Genomic DNA, 26,723 nt, shown 5'->3' with positions numbered 1-26,723 from the left:
TATATAGTGATTTTAGAGCATCTGCATGGAGTCATTCGTGTTTCTATTAACCTTACAGATGTTATTGTTTTAAGAAATAATTGTTATATTATGATTAGAGCTGAACAATTAATGGAAATCTTATCAAAATCCCAATATGGTGCAATATCTCAAATATATCTATATATAATAGTGTGTGAAAAGAAATGCAAAAATTACCATTCCCATTAAAACTGCCTGTCAAAATAATGGCTATATGATTTTTTTATTGCATACATTCAGCCCTACTTATGATAATCCTCCCATATATCAGATTTCAGTGGGATCCTGTCATTGTATAGAATGAATGAATGAAAATGAGTTATTAACGTCTGGTTTGTATGTGTGAAGAGTTCTGTCTCATGTCTTAACGCCACGGCTCATTGCTTTGAACATCAGTTTTATTCCATTAAAATTTGTACGCATCGTGATGTATATTGTTGTATATTGATTTTGTTTCGCTTTGTGAGAGTTGTGTTCAGAAAAGTAAAATGTAAACTGGCTGAAAGGACATCATAAGCAGCAGCGGAGGAGACTCGTCCTTGGACGTTTTAAAGGCGTTTGATCCACAGCTCCTTTATGTGTCTTTATATAAGTTTCTCTCTCCTGTTTTTTTTTCTCTGTCAGTCTATTGATACCATTTGAGCTCAGAAAATCACCTCAACTGGCAGTTTTGACTCTCAGCTCCAGCAACGCTTTATTCTGCTCCCGAGTGAGGACGCAAACTGAAGGGAGTAACCGTCGGTTGCCTCTACCAGCCGAGTCCGTCATCCTTAACTCCTCTCTCGCTCTTTGTCGTGAGATCTTTCCACTCGAAGCCCCCAAAGGTGGCTTACGGTGTGGATCGCTCGTGTTTGCTTAAGAGGAGTGTCTCCGTCCCCCCTCGGACTAAAAGGCGCCGTGGCCTTGTGAGGTTTTCTCTGCGCTCGTGTAATTTCCGTCGTAATGAGCCAGCAAATTCATATTTCATCAAGCCTGAAGCTAACAGAGCGGATGAAGGAGTCATTTTGGTCCCTGTTGGTCACCCCCCCCCATCATCCCCATCTTTCTCTCTTCTCCCGTGTCAGTTTTCTCCCCTCCAGAGACGGGCTGAGCCTCAGTCTACGTCTCTCTGGGGGCCGGCGTTCCTTTTCCCTGCTGGCTTAATTAAAGGCTTAAAACAATGCTCTGTTTATGAGGCAACCCTTCACTACTTGAACAAACATCCATTCTTGTCTCTCCGCTGTCAGGTGCTCAAGTGAGATGAATTATCAGAGAGATGCGAGCTACAGAGCGGCGTATGATGGATCAGGCCCTGCCCTCTAATCACCGCTGTTTCATTTCCGCTAAGATTCTGCCTCATTTGGCCTCAAGCGTAAGATGGATATGGAGGCAGTCAGCAGCCTCTGTGATAGATATCAATGGTAAAGTTTCCGCTTTATTGTTTATCTTGAGAAATTGTTCCAGGAGATAAATGCTTGAGATTGATGATAGCTCGATTGGCGGCTATTAAATGATTGACTCGTGGAGGCGTTTTCGTCTTGACCACCAGGTGCTTCATCATCTGCAGTGGATGCTCAGCAGTTGATGGAGAAGTCATGCTTTGCTCATGATGTTTCTGTCTGAAATCGCCCGATGCAAACAAAGCAGCTGTTTTTTCCATTTTTTTATCCATCAAAAAAATTGGTTTGTAGCTCGTAGCGAAGAGCCTCACAGAGCTGTTAGCATGTCTCTAGATGTTTATCCTTATTGGCTGTTTGCTCAGCGGGTCACATTCACATTGCTGATGAAACTCCGTCGTCAGGATAGCAGGAGGAGTCACTCGTCTGTTGAAGTGACCTTGAGGTATAGAAAAAAGAGTGAAAGGAGTTGCGTCAGGATGTTTTGGCTGTCATGTCAGGCAGGCATACTGAGGGAGTGTTTTCCAGCTCTAACTCCCCCCCCAGGTGCCGCTGGTCACCCTGACAGACCTGCGTGCGACAGCGAAGGCCACACCCACCAACTCCCAGCCGGAGACCGCAGAGGAGCGCACCTGAACTTTTCCCTTGCCGTCATGCCCCACATCTCTTTTTCGCGCATTACCCCTTAACAGCTGGCGCGGCATGTGTTCGCGTTCCACATTTAGATCTTAATTGCCGTACAGTGAAATGTCTGAATCCCTTCTCGGGGAGAGACGTTCTCTGCGTCTTCCACTCTGAAACCACATCAAGCGGGGAATACGGCAGCTAGATCCCTCACCTGTATTTAATTTGCCATCAGGATTTGCCAGCTGATCCCGCTGCCTCTAGCAGCAATTACACTTGTTTGGAAGCTTAAGATTCATTCATGAGCAACATATTGCAGCAATCCAATCAATAGTAACGTTGGTGTTTGTGTCGCTGTGCTGTTGGCAGCCTTGATTGAATGTTGGTAGTGAGCTTAAGGGGCTTATGCTACTGTATGCAGTGCTGGAGCCTTATGGCCTCACTGAGGCTTGCAGCATGTAAAGTTTGCTCTAAAGGCTTTTTATCTCGGGGATTCATTCGCAGCTGCAGAGGGGGAAAGAATGAAGGAGCATGGGATACCCTGCAGCTGACTTAGCTTCTGTCGTCTGCATAGTGAGTGAAGCTGCTGCAACAGCTGCCAATTACTTCTTAGGACTGCTGCACGCTTTGAAGGTCTTGCTCCTTTATATTGATGAAGTGAACTGCAGCTGCCTGTGCCTGCCCTTCATGCTCGTAACCCTGGTGGATCTGGGAATTTAGAGTTCGACATGTTGTTGGTGGCACAGTGGGACAGTGGCAACACTGTCCCCTAGCAGCTAGAAGGTACTGGGTTCGATTCCCGTCTGGGGCGCTGTGGGTGTGTCCTCCACCATGCCTTCGGTGCCTTTCTGTGTAGAGTTTGCATGTTCTCCCTATGTTCACCTGGGTTATCTTCCATAAAAAAAACCCACCTGATCAATCACCACCTGACCAACGGTGACGAAAAGAAATGGCTGCGGGCGCCGCTGTCGACTGGCAGCCCACCGCTCCTGGTCTGCCGTGGAGGAAGGACTGACCAAGGATGCGGAGAAATAATTTCACAAGAAGCACGGCGTGTGCATTGTGATGTGTGCGTCTCTTCTTTCAATGCCACCAACCCACCTTTAACTCCAGGTGGTCGTCTAACTTCAACCTCAGTTAAGAGAAGAAGAGACGCCGCGGAAATATGAGCGAACCGCCTCCTTACACATTTGATTCACACTTGTCTCTGTTCTACTTGCTAATCAGGCTCTGTCTGAATTTGTTCTCCCTCTTTAACGCTGAGTAACCGAGGCCAACCGAGGCTGGCGTGCCCTCACAGATGAGTCTTGCCCTCTGCGCTTTAGAAAAACATTTCCATATTAATATAACATGAGTCACGCTGGCTTCTGTGAAGCATTACTGAGAGGGAAGTGAAGCAGTCATCAGCTCCACGCAGCATAATGAGGAAAAAGTGAAAGAAACATGAATAATAGATGTTCGCATTAGTGATTGTTTTGGTGCACGATTGTCTTACTGTTGGTGTTGATGCGGCGAGCGGCGATTCCATACATATTAATAATAATAATTAACCATTGTCTAAAGTTGTGCCGCACTGAAAAGAGGAAAAAACAGAATTGGAGAGAGGGCTGTGATGAGGTAGCAGTGTGTGTGTGTGTGTGTGTGTGTGTGTGTGTGTGTGTTCAGCATCGTTTCAGCTCTGCCGTGCTTTGGTGGGTCAGGCCTAATTACAGCTCAAGGAGAGGTTCTCCAGCGAAACAGAATGCCTTGTGAGGATTAACCGCCATGAAGCAGCTGAGTTATATCCATCGCATGAGGGCTGCGCTAACAGAGTCCTCACCGCAGCGAGGTAGTCCCTGTCCAGATTAAAGTCCCAACCTGGGCTCTGCTCAGGTGATTAGTTGTGGGATGAGACCCGCTTGTGGAAAATGGGTCGGCGTTGTTGCAACCAAGTCTCACTGCAGCTCAGAGTACGTGTTGGCTTTGCTCGAATTCACTCTGTTTTACAGCCGACACACCTTTCACTCCTGAAAAACGTGTGTCAAAGCTGCCTCGTGAGTCTGCCTTTGCGTGAAGGGAGATGCTTTCAGTCGAAGATTAAAATAAATCAGTTGAAAAAAAAAAAAACGTTCCTTTGAAAGAGCTTTTTTCTCCCCTTTGAAATATTGGCTGCTCGTGGATCGTTGCTTTTGTGAGCTCTCGTTTCATTTCAAACACTAAAGTTAAAGATAAAGATAAACAGGATAAAACACGGATGAGGTTAAAACTGCAGCAGGAGGCTTGTGGTTCTGGTTTTAAATTGATTTTTAGCTTTTATTCAAGATCATTCCTGGAGTTTGGGACATTAGCTTTCCAAATTCAGAGCAGGCTCGGGGGAACGTAAGCATAAGATCATTTCTGTCGCCTGCTTCATGTGATGGAGTTACACGGCCGGAGTGTATATGTGTTAATTCCTCTGTGATAGCTGGAGCGGAAAGTGTCCCGTTCATCCTCTCCAGCTCAACTCCTGGTGTCAGTGGCTAGCAGTGCTTCAAGTATATCACTCGGAGAGAAGGGCTGAAAGGTAAAATGTAAAAAGTGTTCATGCACAATCATTATTAGTCAGAGGGAGCCTCAGTAATCCCTCTCAATAAGTGCCCAGCATCAGCAAAGTGTATTGAAAGCTCTCCAAACTTTTGCAGTTTAAGATGTCGTTGAAAAGGTCCGGCGGTGTGATCAAGTTTCTGAGCCGTTTTGACAGTCGCTTGCATTTCTTGTGAATCTCAATGCTTATCAGACCTCAGGCTCGTTCACCTGGGTGTGCTCTCATGCATTCTCCCACAAAGCGCTTTTAATTGCTTTCTCTTCGGTGCATTTTCCGAGCAGCTAGTTGAGGCAAAACGGGGGGAGAATTCCAATGTTGATATTGTATGTGCTTGTTCTTCAAAAGTATGGTTACAGCTTTGCTTATTAGCATGCGTATTAGTAGCATATTAGCTCTTTATTAGTCATAATAAAGCACTGATTAATGGAGGTTAGGGTTAGGCTTAGGTTATAAAGATGCTAATCGACAATAACTGCCTTTCTTACTATCAATAAGCAGTAATTAGGAGGTTATTGAGAGAAAACTTTGTTAATGCTGCAGAATAAAGCATTGATAAGTGCTTTATAAGGACTAATATTGAAACCAGTTTGCTGCTGATGTGCATGCTGATAAGCAGGCAGCTAATTGTGAATATGTGTACCTTCATATGAAGTGTGTTAATGCAAATTCTTGAACTCATTGTCGAGGTTTATTTCTGTCTTTAGTTCCTTTAATACCAGCCTAATGAATGCACTTGCACCATCATCTCTGTGCCATCTGTGTCTTTCTGCTTTTCTTTTGTTCCTGTATGAGTCTCTGGGTAGCTGATTATCATGACTCTCTGTTTAAACCCTTTGCTTATTTCATCTATTCTCGAGAATTTCTCACGCAACCTAACTGAAATAATCAAGAGGAGCCCTTCCAAAATGCATCCCGTATGCCTCCGAATGCATCCCTGGCATGGTGGCGACCTCTCTCCATCCATTTGCCTTCCCTTATCTACCCTCCGCAGCACATGTACAGCGTGCTAACCAGAGCCAGGATGGAAAGACAGCACTTTAGGGACCTCACAGACGTTATAATCAGTGCAGACAAAGAGCTGGGGAGTGGAGGGCAGTAGGTTAATGAGATCAGCCACTGGGTGAGGGCGCCTACCTTTCCAAACCTGGGGGGCCAGGCCCGCTTCAGTACTCAGATCCAATCAGCTCAGATACTCAGTATCCATCGAAATCACAGGCACAGAGTCACGCCGTCCTCAGCCTTCAATTTTAACTTGATTGTGTATTGAATGCACTTCTTTCTCGTCTCCAGGGGAGCTTCGTGGCCAGCATGACTGCCACACTGAGGCAGATGGACGACTATCATTATGCTCATCTGATCAGCACCTTTGGCAAGATAAGGAGTGATGTGGTGGTGAGTACACCTTATCAGCGTGTCCGAGGCGTCTGGATGAGCCGCTGCAGGCTACATTGTCGCGTAATAACTTAAAATGCAGGGCCGTAGTTCAGCGCAAGCTTGCCCTGTCTTCTCTAGAAATCAAAAGTTAGATTAGATATGTTAGGAAAATGTTTTCCCCCCACAATAAAGTATGAAATTGAATTTCTGTTGGTCCTTGCTCTCGGGCTGCTACGCACACAGCATGCTCTTGATGATAGTAACTCCAAAGGGAAGCAGATCACTCGTTGTAGCCAACAAGTTGTGGAGGAGGGATAAATCTCATTGATGTTATGGGTTTCAACTCTGAATAATTCCCCCCTGCAGGCGGTGTTTCTCTAGTATCTGCTGCCAGATTAGCATTATGTTACTCTGCTCTGACAAGTAGGAAAATCCTGCTGTTTGTCTTTACCCCAACAAACGCATTGGAGTGTCATGAAGGACAGGGATCAGATTTATATCACAGGTGAAGCTTAATGATTTGTAGAATTAGAAAGACTACTGCTTGACCATGCTCGATTGAGCTTGTGTGTGCTGCTAAGCCGTGTTTATTTATGAACACAACTCTCTGACCTTCATGACTGCGTACGGTGGCTTGTTTGAGGCCGCCCGTCCAGTTCCCACAGCAGGATAAACACTGCGATGAAGCTGGATCTTTCCACGGATTTATTGTTCCTGAAGCTGGCGTGGGCCATATCCACATTTCAGAACTGGCCGCAGCCCAAAGGACTTTGTTGTTTTGCAGTTGTTCTCTAAACACACCAGCACAAAACACAGGGATTCATCCAGGAGTGAAACATCCACCGCCAGAAATAGATCTCCATGCATATTCATGTTTTAGGTATTTAGCTGCTACAGATATTAAGAGGAAACTGTTGCAAGTGTGACGGTAGAATGAAACTGACTGACTAGAGAATTTAGAGGGTATCTATTAGTTTAACTGAACCTACTTATCAAGCTGTCACATTATGCTTCGATAGCTGCTAATTATACGTCCGGTTTTGTTATCTAAATATCACCTGAATGGTTTTCGTGTGAGAGGCACGATAGCTGTAATCTCTTTGTACTACAGTGTGTGAGCGCTGAGGACACGCGGGATTACAGGTCTCAAGTGCCACCTGCAGAAGGGAGCTACTGTATTTGAGTCACCTTGACCTTAAAAACGAATTCAAAAGCCGTTTCAGCCTGAAAGCCACAAACTCCTCTAACAGTTCAGTTCAGATTGCTCTTATCTCAGGAGGGAAGAATAACAGTTTTCATTTTGGAAACTCTCTCTCTCTCTCTTGCAGGATTTCCTAATGGAAACATTTATCATGTTTAAAGATCTCATCGGGAAAAACGTCTACCCCTCAGACTGGGTCATAATGAACATGATGCAGAATAAGTAAGTGCGACACCGCTGGACACACACACACACACACACACACACACACACACACACACACACACACACACACACACATACGAGCACGCTGCTTTAAACGCCCCACACTGTTGTTGCTAAGGAACAGCAGTCAGAAGTGGGTAAGGGTATTTTCCAATGTTTTTCTCTCCATGCAAATATCGGCACAAGGCCTCAGCAGTGGAGCAATCAGATGAGCAGTCAGCGCAGCCGCAAACAATCACATGAATTATAGATGCTCAGGCGTATGCTGCCTGCTAATCTCCAAACTTAGTCTCAGCATCTCTTTACTTTGTTGCTTGTTGTGCTGCCGCGGCCTTCTGTTTTATTAATGTGAACCTTGCCTGATTCCATTTTAGTTGAAAAGAGAAAAAGATGAAATGTGCTTTGCAGTTTAGCAGTTTAGTCAAGAGCTGTGATTTTTTTTTTGTGCATTTGGCACATAAAGTTAGGGCTGCTGAAGTATGAAAAGGTCTTTTTGTGACTCTTTTTTTCATTTGCATCTTTTCAGAAAAGACGCATATTAGACAGTCTTCTTCCCCTGTAGCATCCGTGGATTATTGAAACTGCTAGATGTGTCTCGAAAAGGCCAAAGATCCATGGTCAGTGTGAAATTTACATGCCGGCTTCGTGGATTTGGCATTGCACTCCTGGAACACTGTCAGGTTCACGAGTTCACAGTTAAAAAGAATCAAAATGATGCAACGGATTCAAGATTTCAGGTGCGTTGTGCTCGTGGCAGCTAACGTAGCTTTGTGCTGCAGAGACGGGAAGCAGGCTACAGAGGTCTGATAGCATCGCCGCTTTGTGGAACTTTTCCTCCACATATGCAGTTGTGCTCCCCAAGATCTGTCATCAGACCTCGATGTGTTAAAGAGTTACCCTTTAACGGAGCATGCATCAGACCAAAAACAATGTAAAACCGCAAACACGAAGGCTTTTCGTAATTCAGCAGACGACCTGGAGCTGCATCTGCTTCGAAGTGGCCTTTTATTTCAGGTGCAGAGCTTACAGAGGCAGCCCCTGGTTGACTGTGAGCAGCTTTACTCCCTGCCCACCCACTCTTTTCAAAACTACTCCAACATCATCACCAGCTAGGATATTTGACTAGAGGTTGTATTGCTGCTCAATTTTGCCTCTATTACCTTCATCAGTCCATGCGATCGCTACAAGGCAGATTCCTTTCAGAATTCATGCTGCGGCCACTAAAAACATCGTCAGCCACCTGGGTTACAACGCAGACGACATCGGCGCAGCTTGGCGATGATGCTCCCCTGTGCCCCGCAGGTGTGCTAATCTCATCTGTTCTGCTGTAGACTCAGCAGCAGTGTTAGAGAATAAAAACCGTGCAGTCCTGACCCTCCACACAAGCCACACAACGCATCAGCAACGCCTGCTCCCACGTGCTTGGACTGGCCTAACGAGCTTTCAAACCCTCCACACCCGCTGTGATCCTGTGCTTTCTGGAGCAGCTTTAGGGATGTGATGAGCATCGCTGAGCCCCCAGCAGTTTATTCTCAGATCATGCTTTGTAGTGTATGAAATGTTTTATTTCTGACACGCAGACTAGAGGCCAGCGTGTCGTTTCCCATGCCTCAGCAGAATCTCCCCCGGTTGGACCTTTTGTCTTTACTCGTACTTGACAGCCGTTAGATCAGTTTTGCATTCTAGTCGGCGCATTCAGCCGCTTCTTCAACTCAATGAAAAACAAGCCGGTCAATGTCTGCCTCATCTCGCAGTCTTTATGCTCGAGCCTGCTTGAATACTGCAGGTGTCAACTTTGCGACAAATTAGCGAAATTCTTCCATTTGACGCCGTCTGTCAGAGCGTGTTTGATCGGTTGTTTCCGGCTCCCCGCGGTGAGAGGAACCCAAGGTGACGCACTCATTCATCCCATGAGAGCGCTATAAATGTTTTGTATTACCAATCTAAGAGCAGAGAAGATGTGAGCGTGCGTCATGCTCTTTTGCTGCGCGCTGCTTGATTGCCAGAGACTGAATAAATTCATGGCAGCCTCTGCAAACTTAAAAAATGCCACAACTCAGAGGCACTTAACGAGGACCGCCGATTTATTTTTTTAAAGCTGTGTCAGCGTTTGTTTTCTGTGCTTTTCTGTTCTCAAAAACAAGTGAAAAATACACACCTCAGGCGTACTACCCCCTCACATTTGGTCTGGAAGACATGGCTGTTATTGGACGTTGCTCTGTTTTGGTCTCCACCAGCTGATGAGGAAAACGTCTGACTCTTTGGCTTTAGATGTTCGGCTGTGATCAGCAGCTGGCTGTTAGTTCTGTCTGTCTGTCCCTTTGTGGCAGACAGTTAGTGGACAGTAAGTTCATCAAGGCTCGTTTGTTGAAAACACCTCCCTGCTGCTGCTGGAAGCCCACGGATCTCCATATAAGATTTTCAGACATCTCGATTACAACAATTCCTTGATTTCATCTGTCGTCGTTTGGCACTTAAGGCACATTTGGAGGCCTCATGAAGCACATTTGAGTATCCTCAGTCCTTCCTCATAGCGTCTTGTTCCTGGCCAGTCCACACATGCCACGTTTAGCACAGTTAGCCACCCTTGGCTTGGACAGACGGTTCTTTTATGTCCACACATTATGATAGTGCCACTAATGAGATGGGCATCAGCAGCAGCAGCAGTCATTTCCTCCCACTCTTCCTTCTCCACCCATCGCCTCCTACTTTCTCCAGGTTGTAAACTGATTTATGGGCTCTAATTGCCCCGGGGACAGCTGCATCAGGCTGGTTAGCCACCGACTGCCATTTCCGCCCATGCCAACTGGTCAGGGCTTGGTACTGACAGCTAATTGGCAGTAGAGACGGACTCACATGTTCTTCAAAACGACAGGGTTTGCTCGCTCAGGTCAGTTGTTGACGTGCCTCCTGACGCAGAAACTTCTAGGTCGTATTCTTATTTGGAGTGCATAACATTTAGCATTTTAGCCGTCTCTGCTGCAGGTTTGCAGTAGAACCTGCAACCTGAATGCTCCTTGTTAAAATACTTAAAATAAGCATCAAGCAGTTTAAGCTCTTCTTTAAAGGTGGTGATACTACAGAGGCTGCAGGGAAGTGGATCTAACACTCCATGTGAATTTATTCCTGCCTTTTTAGACAATGCCCTGTAGGTAAACCTTGATTTTTTTTTGTTAAGGAGTGCTTACTGAATTAGCACAAGTTGGCATTTGCTTAAACACTACAGTCAGGTTTTCTCTCAGGGATGGAAAACCTTGTATCGCACTCTTAACCAGACAACAGCTGCTGGCTGCTTCGTACAGTCAGCCAAATGTGCTCCCTCGCAGATTTCCATAGAAAACTTTTCAAGAGCTCAACCTTATTGCCTGAGAAGCGCTGAATCACCGCATATTAACTGCAGTCATCATCATCAATCTGAACAATGTTTTGTTTATTTCTTCCAGTCATAAGGTGAAGCTCTCGAGCAGCTGCGCACGCCGCTGCAACCAAAAGACTTAATTAGCAGGCTGAGGAAAAATTATGTGAGATGATCAACTGTAATTTGTGATATTTAACAAATTGATAAAGTGTTGAGTCTTTTTTCTCCCAGTATAAAAGCTAATTACCAAAATGATACCCGTTTTAAAGGTTAAAACCAAGTTTTAAAAGTGAGAATCCACTGATTTTCTAACAAGCAGAGGTAAACAGAGCAGCTGTCTCCGTCTTTGTTCGACATTAAGGCTTCCCAGCACATGTGATCAAACTCTTTATACATTAGATTTGAGTTAACATCAGGTGACCTTCTCATAATCAGTTCATTTCCCCAAATGACACCAAAAGTTTCTTGCCAAGCTGTTAATTAAGTGTAAGAATAGTAGATTGAGAGATGAATGGGGAGTTCTCAGAGAGCCCGGCGTGGCAGATGAAAAGATGAAAGCCCAGATGAGCTGAAGAGGCAGCTCTTTAACTCGATAACCCATGCCATCAGTCCCACACAGACTCATTAGGAGAGGCTTTCTGAAGCTGGATGGCAGCCGTTCGGAGTTCTCTCCATGACTAATCCAGGACCTGGAGGGCAGGTCTGGAAGGCAGGAAGTAAGGAGGACTCGCAGAGAGTGAAGAGACTGCTGCTGTGATACCAAACGCGCCGGTGCAACCCACCATCCACCAATAGTTTAAAAAAAAGAAAAACAGTTCCTGTGGGATTATGGGTAGCTAATTCGATACACTCTCCTCTTAAGTTGTGTGCTCGTTGATGAACCTCACATCTCCACTTATAGTTACTTTCAGACAGGTTGCATGATCCTGTTGGGGTGAAAATTCTTGAAATCCTTTCGAGCTCTTTTACATGGCTTCTGCATGTCGATATTCAACAACTTCAAGGCCAAGAGATTTTCCACAGTAACCTCCTAATTACTGCTAATTAATAGTAATTAAGCACGTTTTTGTTACATTATGATCATAATGACCTAACCCTTAATAACCCTCCAGAATAAGCCATTGATAAGAGCTAGATAATGACTGTTAAAGTGCCAATATGCTTTGAATATGCATGCAAATAAGCAGCTAATTAATGAGTATGTGCACCTTAAAGACTCAGACACTGTACAGCACCGTGCTTGACAGACTAATAATGTGTTTCTGATATAGTTTTTTCCTTGTAAAATTCCTTAATCACTTCCTTTATCTCTATTCAAGCATGTGTCGTGTGTGTCGATCCGTGCACGCTCGTGTCAACGCACGCCACCGGTGCTTCTCGAGCCTCAGCCTTTGGGTATTGTGCGCTGAAAAGAAAAGCCTGACCTTTACATGGCTTTGCTGCTATGCTGCGTTCTGAGCATGGCCACAGTCTCCTCTCTCTCTCTCTGTCTTGTGTGTGGTTCGTGTCTGCATGTTGGCACCCTCAGTGGTAATTCTGCAAAAAAGAGATTAAGACACAGCCTTACAGAGGAACCATGGGATACTGCACGGCGTCACCAGCTGCTGCTAGATGTTGCGGTGTTTGTTTGCCAACATGCCGGTGTAGGTTAGAAGCTTTAAGCTAATCTACATACTGCGCACAGAGCTCTGATGCAAATGCCAAACACATCACCTTCACAGACTGCTTTGAATGCGCTACTCTGAGCTCGTGTTGATGTCTGTTGCTGTGTGCGCATCGAGCCTCCGCCCGGCCGAGTAATATTGTTTTTTCCCATGAAGTGCGTTTAAATAGTGCCCCCTGAGGAGCGATAACGTCCAGCGTGATTTCTCTCAACATGGTTTTATCAAAGTCATTATCGAGAAGCAGCGGGGAGGCTCGCTGCGCAGCAATGCTATCTGTTAGCTGGACCGTACTACACTGGGAGCCCGAGTGGGAGACTGTAAAAATACTCTGCATCCAGAATTCTGCTTATTTACAACATAAAAAAGCATTAGGAGCAAACTGAAGCATTTAACTTGTAACTACGAAGCCTTCTTAACCATGGTAGCAGCACAGTTATCAAGAAAAAATGACCAAATCAGCTAAATCTGCAAAGTCTCATCACGATGCGGTGGAATCTCGGGGTTAGGAGCTGAATTTATAACAGCACATTACAATTTTAAAGATGGTCGTGTGTGTTGTATCTACAGGAAAGTCTTTATGTGAAAAGTTCACAAAGCTGACAAATGACTGTAGAGGAGTAAAAAGTACAATATTTCCCTATAAAGTGCAGAGAAGCATAAAATGGAAATGCAGCACCTCAAATTTGGAAAATGTTTTACTTTTCCGCCTCTGTTTTGTCAGTGAACCTGACTTTTTATTGTCTCTTTCTGTCAGACGAGCAAAATGTGTTTTGTTTTGTTTTTTCTGTCAGCTATAAACTAAGGATCGCTCACTGCGGTGAGGGAGATGCTTCATTGGAGACCCAGTGAATATGCTGGAGCTCATTTCTGTCTCTCCTCTATGAACATAACTGACGTGTTTGCTGTACACTCGATGAACGCTCCTTTCGCTTTGATAACCCAATCGCTTCTGTCTTTAGCTGAAGAGTGTCGAACCAAATTCATCACTGCATGTCTGATGTGGATTTGATTTGGCATTCAAATGAGCATTGATGCAAACTGCGAACAACACTGACTAAAAGGGCGCCCATGGCATGAATGTCAGTCTGCTAATATGCCCAGGCCATATATATAATCACCTCTAATACACTGATTGCGAATGCAGCTGAGGGTATGAAGTCATGTAAACTGTTTGACTTATGGTGGGACATACCCTGCGGACAGTAGAAATGTCTCCACAGGTGGAGATTTGGCATCCTTTGTGCCTGTTCGGGGCAGGATATGTCGCAGATCAGGGACTGATTCTTGCGCGATAGCATGATTTTCACGTGAGCTCATGAGCTCAGCTGCCTTGCAAGGTCACGTGATTTGTGCTCATCATGTTCTCATATGCCGTGAGTGTGACTTTTGGTGGCGGTAACACACCTGTGAGCTGGTTTGCCAACCAAATCTGACACAGCATGGTTATATTTGACCATTTCTTAAGGACAGTTAATGTATCGTGACATATACTGTAAATTACATACAGCCGTTTCATCCACACGTGGCTTCACTGTTTGGAAATCCTCGTAATGTGTTTGGAGCTAAAAGTCTTGCATGCTTTTTTCTTCACTCCCTCGTTTTCTACAGACTTCCATTTGTTTTTAAGCGAAATCGTGAACAAGAGGCAAAATGTTAAAAGTTTGGACTGTTAGAATGTGTTTTAATTGCTTCGTGATTCATCTGATAGCTTTGAATATGCCTCATTATCTCATTGCTCAACGTGAACTTGGCCAACAGTCTGACTCCTGCGCAGAATATTTGGACTTCTGTCGGAATCAGCCCGTGTTGCCTCATTAGTAATCCGTTCACCTCTTCATAAACTTTTGGCCTGGATGAAAAGCAGCCTCAGCTGTCATTGTTACATCTCAGATCTCTGTGTTTGTAGGCTGGCGGAAGCTAGCGCTCTTCAGCTCTGACAGCGGCATCACGCTGCCTGGTGCTGCCAAGTCAAAGGGACTGCAGCTTTTTTTCCCACAGCATTCGAATGGCAGACAGGCCTGTGGGGTCAGTCAGAAGTCTCTGCCGCTGTCATTTTATTCAGCCGCGCAGACACTTTATATCTGTGCTAATTCACAAACACACATATCCAACGTAACTTTTTACTTGGCCTCTGTCATCAGTTCAGTTTTCTGCAGAGAAATGCAACAAAAGTCCTCAAAAGATCTTCTGCTTCTGGCCTTCTGCCTTCTGGCAGTAACTTCCAAGAAATATCGGTCGAACTCGACTGTATGCATCAACATATTCACCATATAATAGTATTTATGAAACGGAAAGGTGAAATCCGGCAATCTGATTGGCTGTTAACTGTGATATAATGAGCGTATACCACAGCTACTATTCTAAAAAGCCTTATCACAGCATATCACTCCGCTTCAGGGAAGCAACAATGTTTCCATGATAACAACCAACTGTTACAGTACGCAGCAAAAAATGAGTAATTAGGAGTCAAATAGCGCAGTGCCATGGACAGCTCCCGCATAATGACAGTCACAGGATCAGCACCTTGACAGCGACTATGACACTTCTGTAGAGTGATCTGTCACTGTCTGATTGAACAGCCTCATGGAAATGATATTTTACAATCCTTCACATTATTTACCAACGAAATTCGTTAAGGCAAGTAATTTGGTGCTTTTAAAGTCATGATATTCAGATGCCGCTGCTGCATCTCCCGGTGCCTGCCGCGATGTCACATATAGTCGGCTTAATAAAGTCAGTGATCACTAACTAAAACTAGTTAAACTATTAAAAAAACTCTCATTCATTGAGGATTTGGTGGATTTTTCCGGACCACTCACTCATAGTAAACTGTTACGGGGCTGATTGTCAGAGAAGCAACAATGTATCCATGACAACAAACTGTTACAGTCGGAAGCAAAAGGTTGCTGCGGTGTTTTGACAACGTTAGCAAATAGACTAAATTAGTCGAATTCACATGTTTAAGGTTAACTTTCACCTCCAGATAGGGTTAACAATGGTAGAGTTGATTGAGCAGTGACTTTCTCCTGAAAAAAGGTGAGGAATAGACGACATGCAGAGCTAACGTACGGAGAAGTGGGACTATTTTTTTCACAGCGGGGCTATTTAATTAGATAATATGTATTACTGTTTAATTAAAAACTGCATGAAAATTATTGTGTATTCCTCTTTCATACTGCCATTATTGGTAACCGTTTCCGCTATGCGTCAGGCCGAAGAATGCCCCTTAGCTGTGGTATAATGAGCGTATATCACGGCCTGTCGTGATGTATTGCTTAATTATTTGTTTCCTTGTATATGATATGTAGTTATGTATATATATCTATGTATGTGCATATATGGTTTGTTTTGTTTTTTGGATTTATTTGGTTTATTTATTTGGTTTGTTCAGTTTATTTCTCAGGGAATGTGCATATGAATAAACATTACTGTAAATTGGCCAAGAGGCCAGTTTTCATCCATAGTCTCCAGCCAGGTGTGAAGCCTAAAATTAAGTTAAAAGCAATAATCATGGCATGTCCATTACAGTGAAAGCCAAACACAGATATACGCAGCAATAAAAGCAGAGCAAATTACAGTTCAACAAAGCAAAAACAAACAACAAGGGAACACAAGCAAGGACAGACATGACAAGTATATCTCGGAACAGCTTTGCAAAAACAGAAATAAGGGGAGACAGACACGAGCAACAGGACAACAGCAGCACGAAAGTAGGTCAAGCAGCAGGGCAGTTTAGCAGCACACAAGTTGTACACTGACAGACATTTGCCAAATGATGACGGCGTCTGACAGATTCGATCACCGTGTTCTGTCAGGAGAAGGACATGTAAATGGGGAGTTCCCTGATGCAGACTGGTACAGCTTTCCATTCATGTGCTGCTTTAATTGAAAAGGCAGATTGTCTGATAGTAGATTTTCTTGGTGGGATAAGGCAGATTCCTCTTGTGTCTCCTCTTGTAATCTGATTTTTATTTACTCATTGCCTAACAAAGCAGCTGAGTGGGGGAGCATTCGTGCCATGAATCATTTTATAGATGAGACATGCATTATTTGCTTGTTTGATGAGGGTTTTCCAGCTCAGGAGCTTATTTTTCCGATGTATGACAGTGGTGAACACGACTAGGTTTCGCCTAATTACGGCTGTGTGTTTTACTGCTGGCTGGACTGACATGATCCTCCAGCAGTTCACATATCCACAGTGCTGAGAGGATGATTCCTAAAGACTTTGGTGAGCCCCTGACTTTGCCTCAAGCACCACTAGCAGATCAAAGTTTCCACTTATCCTGTGAAATATCCCTACATCTAGTCCATAGACCGGTACCACTATCAAGTCCAAAGCTTGGGTTCATGACCAAATACCTGAAAAACTGCAGACACTCTCATCCTCTGCAGCAAATATTAGCATGTTAACACACTAAAGTAAGGCACCACGGTTGGATTTATAACTGCTAAACATCAGCATGTTAGCATCGTCATTGTGAACACATTGGCATGCCAGAGTTAGCATTTAGCTCAAAACACCGCTGTGCTAAAGTATAGCCCCATACAGCTTGTATGTATTATTTGTTGCAACCCGACCAACTCCATAAACATTTCAAGTTAATGCCGTGTTTTAGTGCTACAGCACACTCCACCATTCACCACTCCAGATGTGTCCATTAAAGGACGTAATGGATTTCAGCTTTATGACACAAGCTGCATTTTGTATTTGGTGCAAAGACCATATTTTTGCACCATCATCCCAGCTAGGTTTAACAGCCCTTTATTGCGAAGCGGTTTAAATGTTAAAGTGAAGTAGAGGAAGTGAGGAGTTCTTTTTCCCTCAGTGCAGGAATGAAAAGGTCTAACAGATGAGAGCGGCCCTTTGACTCACCCCAGTGATATTTTTGAGTCATTAGAGCTTCCCTTGGCTTCCCTGGGGTGTGCTGCTCAGTGTAAATTCTTACAACCGAGTTGATCTGAAAAGCCATGATAAACTTGAGTCGGATACTCTGCGCTTAAGATGCACTGAAGGAAGGCTGTCACACAGCAGTGAGAATTTAATTGCAAGTGTGTTGACAGATAAATGGATCTAATATTAGATCAGGTGTCTGAAATAAAGGTAATCTAATTTAATAAATTGGTCTGATAATGAAGGTTTTTGACCTTGCCTTATCTCTGAGCACAGGCAGATACGCCAGCTATTCGGCAATGGTATGCTAATAGATAATGATCATTATCGGGGATGCTCTCTGAACTCAATTAGCAAGTATGATCTGCTGATAACTTTTCATTAGCATATATGCTAGGTGTCTGTGGCGCAGGTGATCTGGCAGAGCTGACGCCCGGGCGCCACGGCTGCAGGAAGTCGGATGATTTAAAAACATTCGAAAAAGTAGCAAAGGGGATGACGAGCAAAAGCCTCTGTTGTCTGTGCCGGAGTGAAAATGTACTGCTCACCCATCAATCAGCAGTAATGGGGTGATTTTTCTGACACTGACAGTTTGATGGAGCTTATTTATCATAATGATGCCATATGTGTACAGTATCGGAATGACTCTAATGCGTAGGAGATGCTATCATCCTCCTGCACTGCCTAATTAGCAAGTTAAAGGATCTCCAAGTTGTGTTTTTGTCTCCCTAAGCAGAAAATAGGAAAAGCCTGTGATTTCTGGAGATGATTGCAGCTACCTTGATTTCCCTGCTGAACTGCTGATGGTAAAAAAGCAGAAAGCAGCAAGAGGGCAGGCTGTTTTTAGGAATTACGCATTTCCAGGGCGTCCCCAGAAATGATGTCTTAGCTGAAGGCGGAACGCAAACACTAAATCCACTGGATAAGTCTTTGATTACATTTACAGCAGCGGCTTAAATTTCCCAGTCATTAACATTTTCCGCGCAGCTGTAATGAAGTTATAAAGAACTGGCTTGTCACTGTTTCTCCCTCTGCATCCGAGCATCTTATTTTCCCTCTGCAGCATAATGACTGGCCTTCGCAGATGTTGCAAGGCAGCCAAGCATCTTCCCCCTGGCATTTGGCTTTGTTAATAATGCAAGCTTAAAAGAGCAGTGGCACCACAGAATGTATAATATGCAGTTAATGTTCTCCATGCAAACAGTCCTGAGTCACACCAATATCGCTGCGTCTGCGTGAATATTCCCTGGCTCAAATGCAGGCAGCAGAGCTTCTCTTAGTATATCACGTGTATTTAAGGGCCGCAATTTTAAAATTTCATGCTTTTAAGCCCACATTAACAAAATATACTCCCAAGTTTAAGATATTAGCCCGGTATGCCTTTAATCTTGTTTGAAATGGCCTTTTCGGAGTGTCTTAGCCAGAGCCCGCTGTGAGGGAGAGTGTATTCTATTTTCATCCGCCTCATTAAGTTTTTCACTTTAATTAATGGCAGGATGTGCTCACAGAGGAACTGTCCTGTCTGTTCGTTAAAGTCCATTATATGTCTGAGCTCAGGCGGGCTGCTGGCTTCAAATAGGCTGTCAGGTAATGGAGTTTACTTCGCAACGCGCGAGACAGAGGCGCTGCTAGACAGGAAGCGCCTGACGTTAGCGCGCGGGCCGCTCATGCAGAGAGCACGGGAGAAGTCCTCTGCCTGCATCATCAACCGTTTGCGGAAGCCGCGGAGGAGCGTCGCCGCTGCAAAGGGAAATCAAGCAGAAACGGTTGATTACAGCAACATTTTGCCTGTTGAGTTGATATTTAGCCAGAAGCTGTGAAGAGTATTGATCTCGCTCTTTTCTCCGCTGTGTGACCCAGCGGTGGGAGCTGTGTGCTACCTTGGTAATGTGTGTAAAGCTCACAGCTATTGGTGATTAGAAATGAGTTTAGCTGGGCCCATCCCCCCCCCCCTCAGTTAAAAAGTAGCCTCTGTCACTGCAGTTGAGTTTAGCTAAAGTTGAACCCCTGCCTTCGCCTATGATCACTGATGTTTCACGTCCACGTCTGAGCATTTTACCACTGGTTAGAGTTGGTGTAATGTAGATTTGCAGGTCAGTAGTTGTGTCTGTTTTCATCCAGTTAGATACACCGTAGAGATAAAGCCCATCCTTTGTGTTTTACATTGATTTTCGACTGGAAAAATATTTAAGAAAAAGGACATGATTGCTTTAGATTTCTGCGAAAGTGAAAGTTATTGCTTGATAATGCACACTACTTTTTTTTTTTTTTTCTCCTGTGGTCCCATTAGTGGAGGCTGCTGGCGATGCACAGATGGATACGTTAAAAGCAACAGGAACAGACAGTAGCTGTGAACATAACAGTGGGCTTCAAAACAAACACAACATCATTAATATTAATTACCAGTACTAAAATGCTCATTAACTCCACAATAAAACCAGAGTCTTGTTACCAGCTAGCCATCATCACATCTGCATATGAAACATAATTAGCATGAAACAGTTTGTATCCTGGTTAAATCTTTTACACTGGCCGGTCTTAAGTTTTCCAGTGGTCTCCTGTTCCTTTAATATTCAAGGTGAACAATAATATTCTCCATTTTGGAAATTAAAAACTGTAAATAATGAGCCCCGCGTATCGAGCTGTAATATTTCTCAGCCCACAGGTGCAGTGGATGGAAACACATTTGAGCATTAGTCCAGTGTTAAGCGTATCAACTATATTGACATGTGCACAGCTGCAGAAAATTGAGTGAGGTGTGCAGAGGGGGAGCCTGCGCTCGTGCAGACAGGATGCTGGTAATAGGCTGTCTGAGTGCTTATGAGATGGGAGGAGGGGCTCTCCCGCGCTGAGGCCAGAGAGCCAGAGAAATGGACTTCTAATGGCTTATCCAGAGGTGTTAAATGACAGTTAACCTTTCCGGCTAATGATTAAGATGACTCTCACTATGTATGGCACACCAGCCCCAGATAGCATTTAGTCAGCAATGGAGATAAATGTGGGACATGCATATTGTTTAGCTTTAAAACACCCCTCATCTCACAGCATTGCCGCCTCAACACTGATGGTTACACCTGGTCAAGGTCAGACAGACGGCGGCGAGGGGAAACCCTAGCTCTACGTCAGTAAGATTCAGACCTTCAGTGAGCCCAGGTGGAAGGGACTCTTATTGCCATAACATAAAGCAAGAGACTCAGAGAAGACGTGTGAGGACTTTCTGATTCCCACGGTGAGACCCAGTTCAAGCAAGGGTTCAGCTTCAGCCTCAGAGGCAGAAGCAGAAGGCGCCCTCAGAGCTGCCTGTGCAGCAGATGTCTGCTCACCTGCCAGCGTCGGTTACATGAGCGTTACGTCTTCATGCCGCTTTATGGCCCGCGCATGAAACCCTGATGCAATCCACTTAAGTAGCAGAGCAGTTGTCCTTGTTTCACCTTGCCGTTTACGTTTTATCTGACATATATGCTGCCGTGAGCAAGCGTTTGTTAACTGATTAGTGGTTGTGTGGGAAATACTCGCAATGCACGCGTGTCACTGCTTCAAAACAGGCTGCGTGTTGGTTACAGAGGGTGACTATGCTGTCTTATAGTAACTGGCACCACGCGGGCAGGCTTAGCAGAAAACCTGAAAAAAAAAGAAGAAGGATTCATCCATTTTAGATGATAACAGATTAGACAGCGGAGTCACATGCATGCCTACGCTGTGTTCAGACTCATGATAAAACACCTACGTTTTTTCACAGAGGAAAGTGATCAGGAATCAATCAGGGAATGGACAGAGAATCAGAGAGAACCGATAACGGCATTAGTATCAATACAACCCTATCAGATCCCAGCTCTGCAGCTGAAACAGGGGCTAGGACGGAGAAGCCACCAGACCCTGGAGCCTCCTCAGATAAAGTAAGCCAGGTTATTGAATATGCTCCGCTCCACACTTTTTCTCCCGCACTCGTGATAAGGGCTTTTTTTTCCTCGTGGGTAATTCTTAGAGATTAGTACACACATTGTTGTATGGCTGGTTCAGCCAGGGAATGAAGTTAAATAGCGGACGGGCCTCTGACTCTGTAAGTAGCAATCATAATTCCCCTCTAAAAGCTTCATGCCACTTAAGTTATTAACATTTAATTTTGCAACATCAGAGTGGATTAACCCATCAGACAGTGTTCTCATTAAGGTCTCCTCCTCGCATCTTTTTTCGGGAGCGCCTCCAGCCCTTCTGTACTCCGGAAAGGCTCAGTCTGCGTTTCACCTCTGCTGGCAGCACATGCTTTCACAAGGTCAAAGATCTGTTCTTTGTGAAAGTACAAACTGCTAATGTCTCTCTTCTTGTCTGCCTGCAGCTTCGGCTGACCGCCGTTCAGTTTTCCAGCAAATGAGTTCATGTCGGGCGATTCTGAAGTGCACAATGTAAATCTCAGGCGTTTGTTTTAGGGTGGTGGATGGTATTGCTTGACTTTTGACATCAAAAACCACCAAACTTTTTTGCAGTCGGGCGTTTCTGTGCACATTGCGTGGTGCATGTTTTGCATCTTGTAGAGTTTGAGTTTACCCGCCTGGGGACTCCAGATGGAAAGTAGCTGTCGGCTAAAAACGGCGCAAAGCTTCTCTTCTCTTGAATTGAGATTAATGTTCTTATGAATGGGTCTCTAAGAAATACATTTAATAAGATATGATAAAAGGAGGGCATGGTGTGCAGCAGGTAGCGCGTGTGCCTCACAGCAAGAAGGTCGCCGGTTCGATTCCCGGGTCGGGCCTTTCTGTGTGAAGTTTGCATGTTCTCCCGTGCATGCGTGGGTTCTCTCCGGGCACTCTGGCTTCCTCCCACAGACCAAAAACATGCTCATTAGGTTGATTGGTGACTCTAAAATTGTCCTTAGGTATGTTATATGTAGGTAGGTAGGTATATGTTGCCCTGCGATTGGCTGGCAACCGGTTCAGGGTGTACCCCGCCTCTCGTCCATTGTCAGCTTGGATAGGCTCCAGCCCCCCCGCAACCCCAAAAAGGGATAGTCGGGTATAGACGATGGATGGATGGATGATAAAAATAAAAAACATGACACTTCAGCCTCCTGGAGCTTGTACACTGTGTACATATGAGGTCACAGCAATAACGCATAGTGGTTTGATCCATTACGTGGTGTAAATGTAACGAAAATGTTGGTATTGACTGCTCTTCATCAGCAAGTGAAGTGGTTTCAATGGGGAATGCACAGCTTTGCCTGAAAGCGAACTTTAAGCCCATTTCATCAGAAACTATGGGATGTAAATAGCTTCATTTCACCAGTAAGAAGACTAGATCTGAACCCTTTCCTCTTATCTTTCCAGAGTGTTCCTACGGGCCATTAATCAGTATGCAGCAGTGCTGAGCAAGAAATTTCTGGATCAAACCAACTTTGAGCTACAGGTAAGAGCTTTTTTTAAACAGCCTTGATGCCGGCCCCCACCCTCCCAAAGACTTTGTTCTTTCAGTCAAGGCAACGCTGGATTATGGTTTTAAGTGCTATTAACAGGAAAAGATTCGGATGGCATTTTTGAAGCCGTCTCTTCCCTTCAGTTCCACGCTGAGGCTGCTTTTTAATGTGCGGCAGCGTTGGACATTCTGAATAGGAGGAGGAAAAAAAAACACTGACGGCAGTCGACATAAAAATTGTGGCGAGAACACCAATTACTGTGTAATGACCGGCAATTTGATGTGCATTTCAGAGTATTTTAACCCCCCCCATCAGAGTAGAGCAACTTCCTCTGCTTGCTGTAAATGTCTGACATAAGGAAGAATGTAGTCAACAGCTGAACTGTGCTTAGCTTTTAAAGCCTTTATGGATTCATCATATTAACAACATTTGTAGCACTTGTAACTTCCTTCACAGCGTGTGAATAAAGTGTTCAGCTTTCCTTATTTTAAGATGCTTGGTGTTGTAAAGATAATTCATCCGGATAGAATCTCGCACAGCCATTTGGAGCTCAAAGCGTCGTGTGTTTTGTCTTAGGGGTGTTCTCATTAGAAAGTGTGACTCTATGATTTGAGACTTATTTTGTATGCGTGCTTGGGCTGTTTGCACAGCAGTGACGAATGGTGGCGTCAGTCGCGCTCCTTTTAGCCGCTGTCGTTACTGTCTGATTGAGAGTGCGCTCTGGAGGCCGGTGGCCTAAATCACCAACCTCTCCCTCCTCTGGGACAGCCTCCCGACACACAAGTACACCCATTTCATCGCAAACCCTTTGATTTAATGAACCTGTAAAGCGTTCCAGCCCACATAGCGAGCCGTGGTCCTCGACGTTATTGCTGTAAAACTGTGTTTTGACTGCGAGTTAAATGTCCTTTTTATTCTTTCCGCCCCTCACCCCCTCCGTCCATCTTTATCTGCTTCAGCTGTGGAACAACTACTTTCACCTGGCGGTAGCCTTCCTCACCCAGGAGTCGCTGCAGCTGGAGAACTTCTCAAGCGACAAAAGAGCCAAGATCTTCCACAAGTGAGTACAGATGCTCTCTCAATCCGCAGGACATCCTCAGCACGCACTGACACGGCCCGAGCTCCCTCCCCAGCAGGAGCAGGCTTTATATAATTCATCACATGGAGGCTCACAGGGATACCCAACACCCCATGGCTCTGGTAGAGCTTCGCCCCTCTGAACAAAGCAGAGCAGCCCAATAGTAACTCCAGGGGTTGTGAAGAGCACAATACTCAAATCCCAGGTATCAGTCAAAGTTAGAAATCCCCTCTTTGGTTTCTCCTCAAAGCATCTCATACATGCCCCCCCCCCCCCCCCTTCATATTCCCTCAACAGATGCACAAAGTTGAGATATTTATTGCCTCTGAAAATCTGACCTGAGAACAGGTCATTGAGCGGTTTCGTTTCCCGATCACCCGCCGCCCGTGTCTACAAAAAGCCATTCATCCACATTAGCATTTCTCATAGAGGCTGGTAATGCAGCCAAACGTGTAAATGCTTTCTGGGCAGACGTGGAGCACGTTGGCTCTCATCTTCATTTGGAGGAGCTTTTGTCGCTGAAGCATGCATCACACTGGCCTGTGCTTGACAGCGAGACTGCTCGTTGGTCAGTGCTTTATTATCAGCCCTGAAAAACTCCCACACAAACAGTCAAACTCAGTAAACAAGACGTCCCCCCCCCCCCCCCCCCCCTCCCCCCCCCCCCACCCCCCACCCCGCCGTCCTCCACTTGTCAGCCTTCCCCGAAAGAAACAGCTTTTTGATTCACGTACACAAGAGCTGCCGTTCCTGGCATCAGCACAGAAAAGGGCAGATCTCTGCATCGCTATTTCCACACTGCTTATTTGACATTCCCAAATATGTCATTCAAATACAACCAGGTAGCTTCCAGAGCGAGCAGAGGGGATATTATACAGCCTTTGCCAGTTTCTCTTTCACCCACTCTTTCTACCTCTACCCACCCACTCTCCTTCTCCGTCTCTGAGCGTGCAACCACTCACCTTACCTCTTTTACCTCTCCCCCTCCCTGCGTCCCGTTTCCCTGTGTGCTGGCGCATGAACTGTCAGCGCTGCCTGCAATGCCAATTATCGCGCCCCTGCTCGGGAGCAGAGAACAGAGGGTTGAAATCACAGATGTGTGGAGCACGAGCGTTTAACGCTCTGCATCGGCTTTTTCGCCTGCGTCACACGTCACCCCGAGCCGTTTGTCCAGGACTGGTCCTTTACTGGTGTCTGCGGGATCCTCGTTTCCTTCTCACATGTATTGACAGACGCGTGCAGCATTGGCCTGGATAGGAGGATAAACGCACCTCTGTGTGTAGTCATGTGTCTGTGTTTCCAGACTGCAGCAACTACCTCTGTGTCGGCATTAGCTGCAGCCAGAAACTGTCTGTATGTACAAATATACGTACGTATGTCTCATTCTTGACACTGTGGTAGCTCAGGAGCAAAGGTCCACTTTAACTCAAGAATTCATACACTAATTAACACACAATCTGACACAAATGTCCATCCATCCATTATCTATACCGCCTATCCCTTTCGGGGTTGTGGGGGGGCTGGAGCCTATCCCAGCTACAATGGGCGAGAGGCGGGGTACACCCTGAACCGGTCGCCAGCCGATTGCAGGGCCACATGCAAGGACAAACAAACATTCACACTCACATTCACACCTACGGACAATTTAGAGTCATCAATTAACCTAATGAGCATGTTTTTGGTCTGTGGGAGGAAGCCGGAGTACCCGGAGAGAACCCACGCATGCACGGGAAGAACATGCAAACTTCACACAGAAAGGCCCCGCCTGACCCGGGGATCGAACCGGCAACCTTCTTGCTGTGAGGCACGCGCACTACCTGCTGCGCCACCGTGCAGCCGACACAAATGTCTCAAACGATAAAATGACGAAGTGATTTGGTCAGATACTGAATTGGCGATGCTAATCTTGGCCGTCCACCTTCAAACTGTGCTGATTGTTTAGATCTTCTCTGCTGCAGGGTTGAAGAAGCATCTACGTTTTACAGTTTGCAGCTTCTGTGCAGCAGCATCCATGTGTGAAGCATTGTAGTCCACCACAAACTGATATTGATCTGCAGGTGATTGTCGTTGCACCATGTGATGAAGCGCTCTGTCAGTCCTCTGCACTCCTCTGGAAGAAAGTTTCTCACTGGAAATTATTCACTGGAATCATGCATGTCAGTATTACAAAAAAGACACTTAATACCTTTAAATCCTTCAAAGTCGTCGCTGCACATGCTCCGTGAGTCGGGACAGACGTGGATGTAAATGCATATTGAGTGGTTGGCAGAGACGTACAACCACGAGATGGTAATTCTACTCGATGAGTGCGCTGTTATCGTTACCAACAAAAATAGGAGTTTTGATAAACCGCAGCTTTTCCAGAGGGGCTCTGGACAGAGGCCATGCAAATGCAGCCACTCATACAGGTAGAGAGCTGGATAAATGAGCATGCAGCGGTGTCATTGTCGGGATATGTGAGTGGAAGTGATGAGGAGAGGGACTGTCATATTGTCAAATTTTGTGAGCATCTCGCACTTCCTTTGCTTCGGGCTTTGATCACATCTCATCTGTTCTTACAGGCCATTGCTCGTCAGCCGCTGGTTTGTTTGTTTCTTCTCCCTCCCTGTATCTGTTATTCTCTCTGTATTCTCTCCTTTTTCTTCCTGTTTTTTTTCCTGCCTGCACGCCCATTTCCTCCTCTCAGCCTTGATCTTTGTCCCCTGACCCAGTTGCATTACACAGTACAAGCCGCCGAGAGCCCCAGATCAACTCGCTGCGCGCCGCCGTCCCTCCGTAGACATGTTATTCTTAGTTAACCTCTCTGAGAGCTCTCCGCCCCGTAGATGACAGGTATGCGTTGTAGGTCCTGACAGCCGACAGTCATAGCTGCCTGTCTGGCTGCCTGCAGGAGTGTGACAGAACAGCGCCCTGCGTCTGTCTCAGCTCAGATGAGCGCATG

At 45.3% G+C, this 26,723-nt stretch overlaps 1 protein-coding gene across 2 annotated transcripts in view; it reads left to right on the top strand.

The window, feature by feature from the left end:
* Window positions 1-26,723, top strand: part of dock1 (dedicator of cytokinesis 1) — a 180,790-nt gene that overhangs the window by 112,893 nt on the left and 41,174 nt on the right. For both annotated transcript variants that reach the window (XM_070990099.1, XM_070990098.1), the window contains exons 28-31: window positions 5,875-5,976; window positions 7,287-7,381; window positions 22,619-22,697; window positions 23,664-23,764. In XM_070990099.1, the coding sequence (XP_070846200.1) occupies window positions 5,875-5,976; window positions 7,287-7,381; window positions 22,619-22,697; window positions 23,664-23,764 (377 nt within the window). The remainder of the gene's footprint in view (window positions 1-5,874; window positions 5,977-7,286; window positions 7,382-22,618; window positions 22,698-23,663; window positions 23,765-26,723) is intronic.

Source organism: Chaetodon trifascialis, chromosome 21 (assembly GCF_039877785.1).
Source record: "Chaetodon trifascialis isolate fChaTrf1 chromosome 21, fChaTrf1.hap1, whole genome shotgun sequence".
Lineage (NCBI taxonomy): Eukaryota > Metazoa > Chordata > Actinopteri > Chaetodontiformes > Chaetodontidae > Chaetodon > Chaetodon trifascialis.
This window is presented reverse-complemented; position numbering and strand designations above follow the sequence as displayed.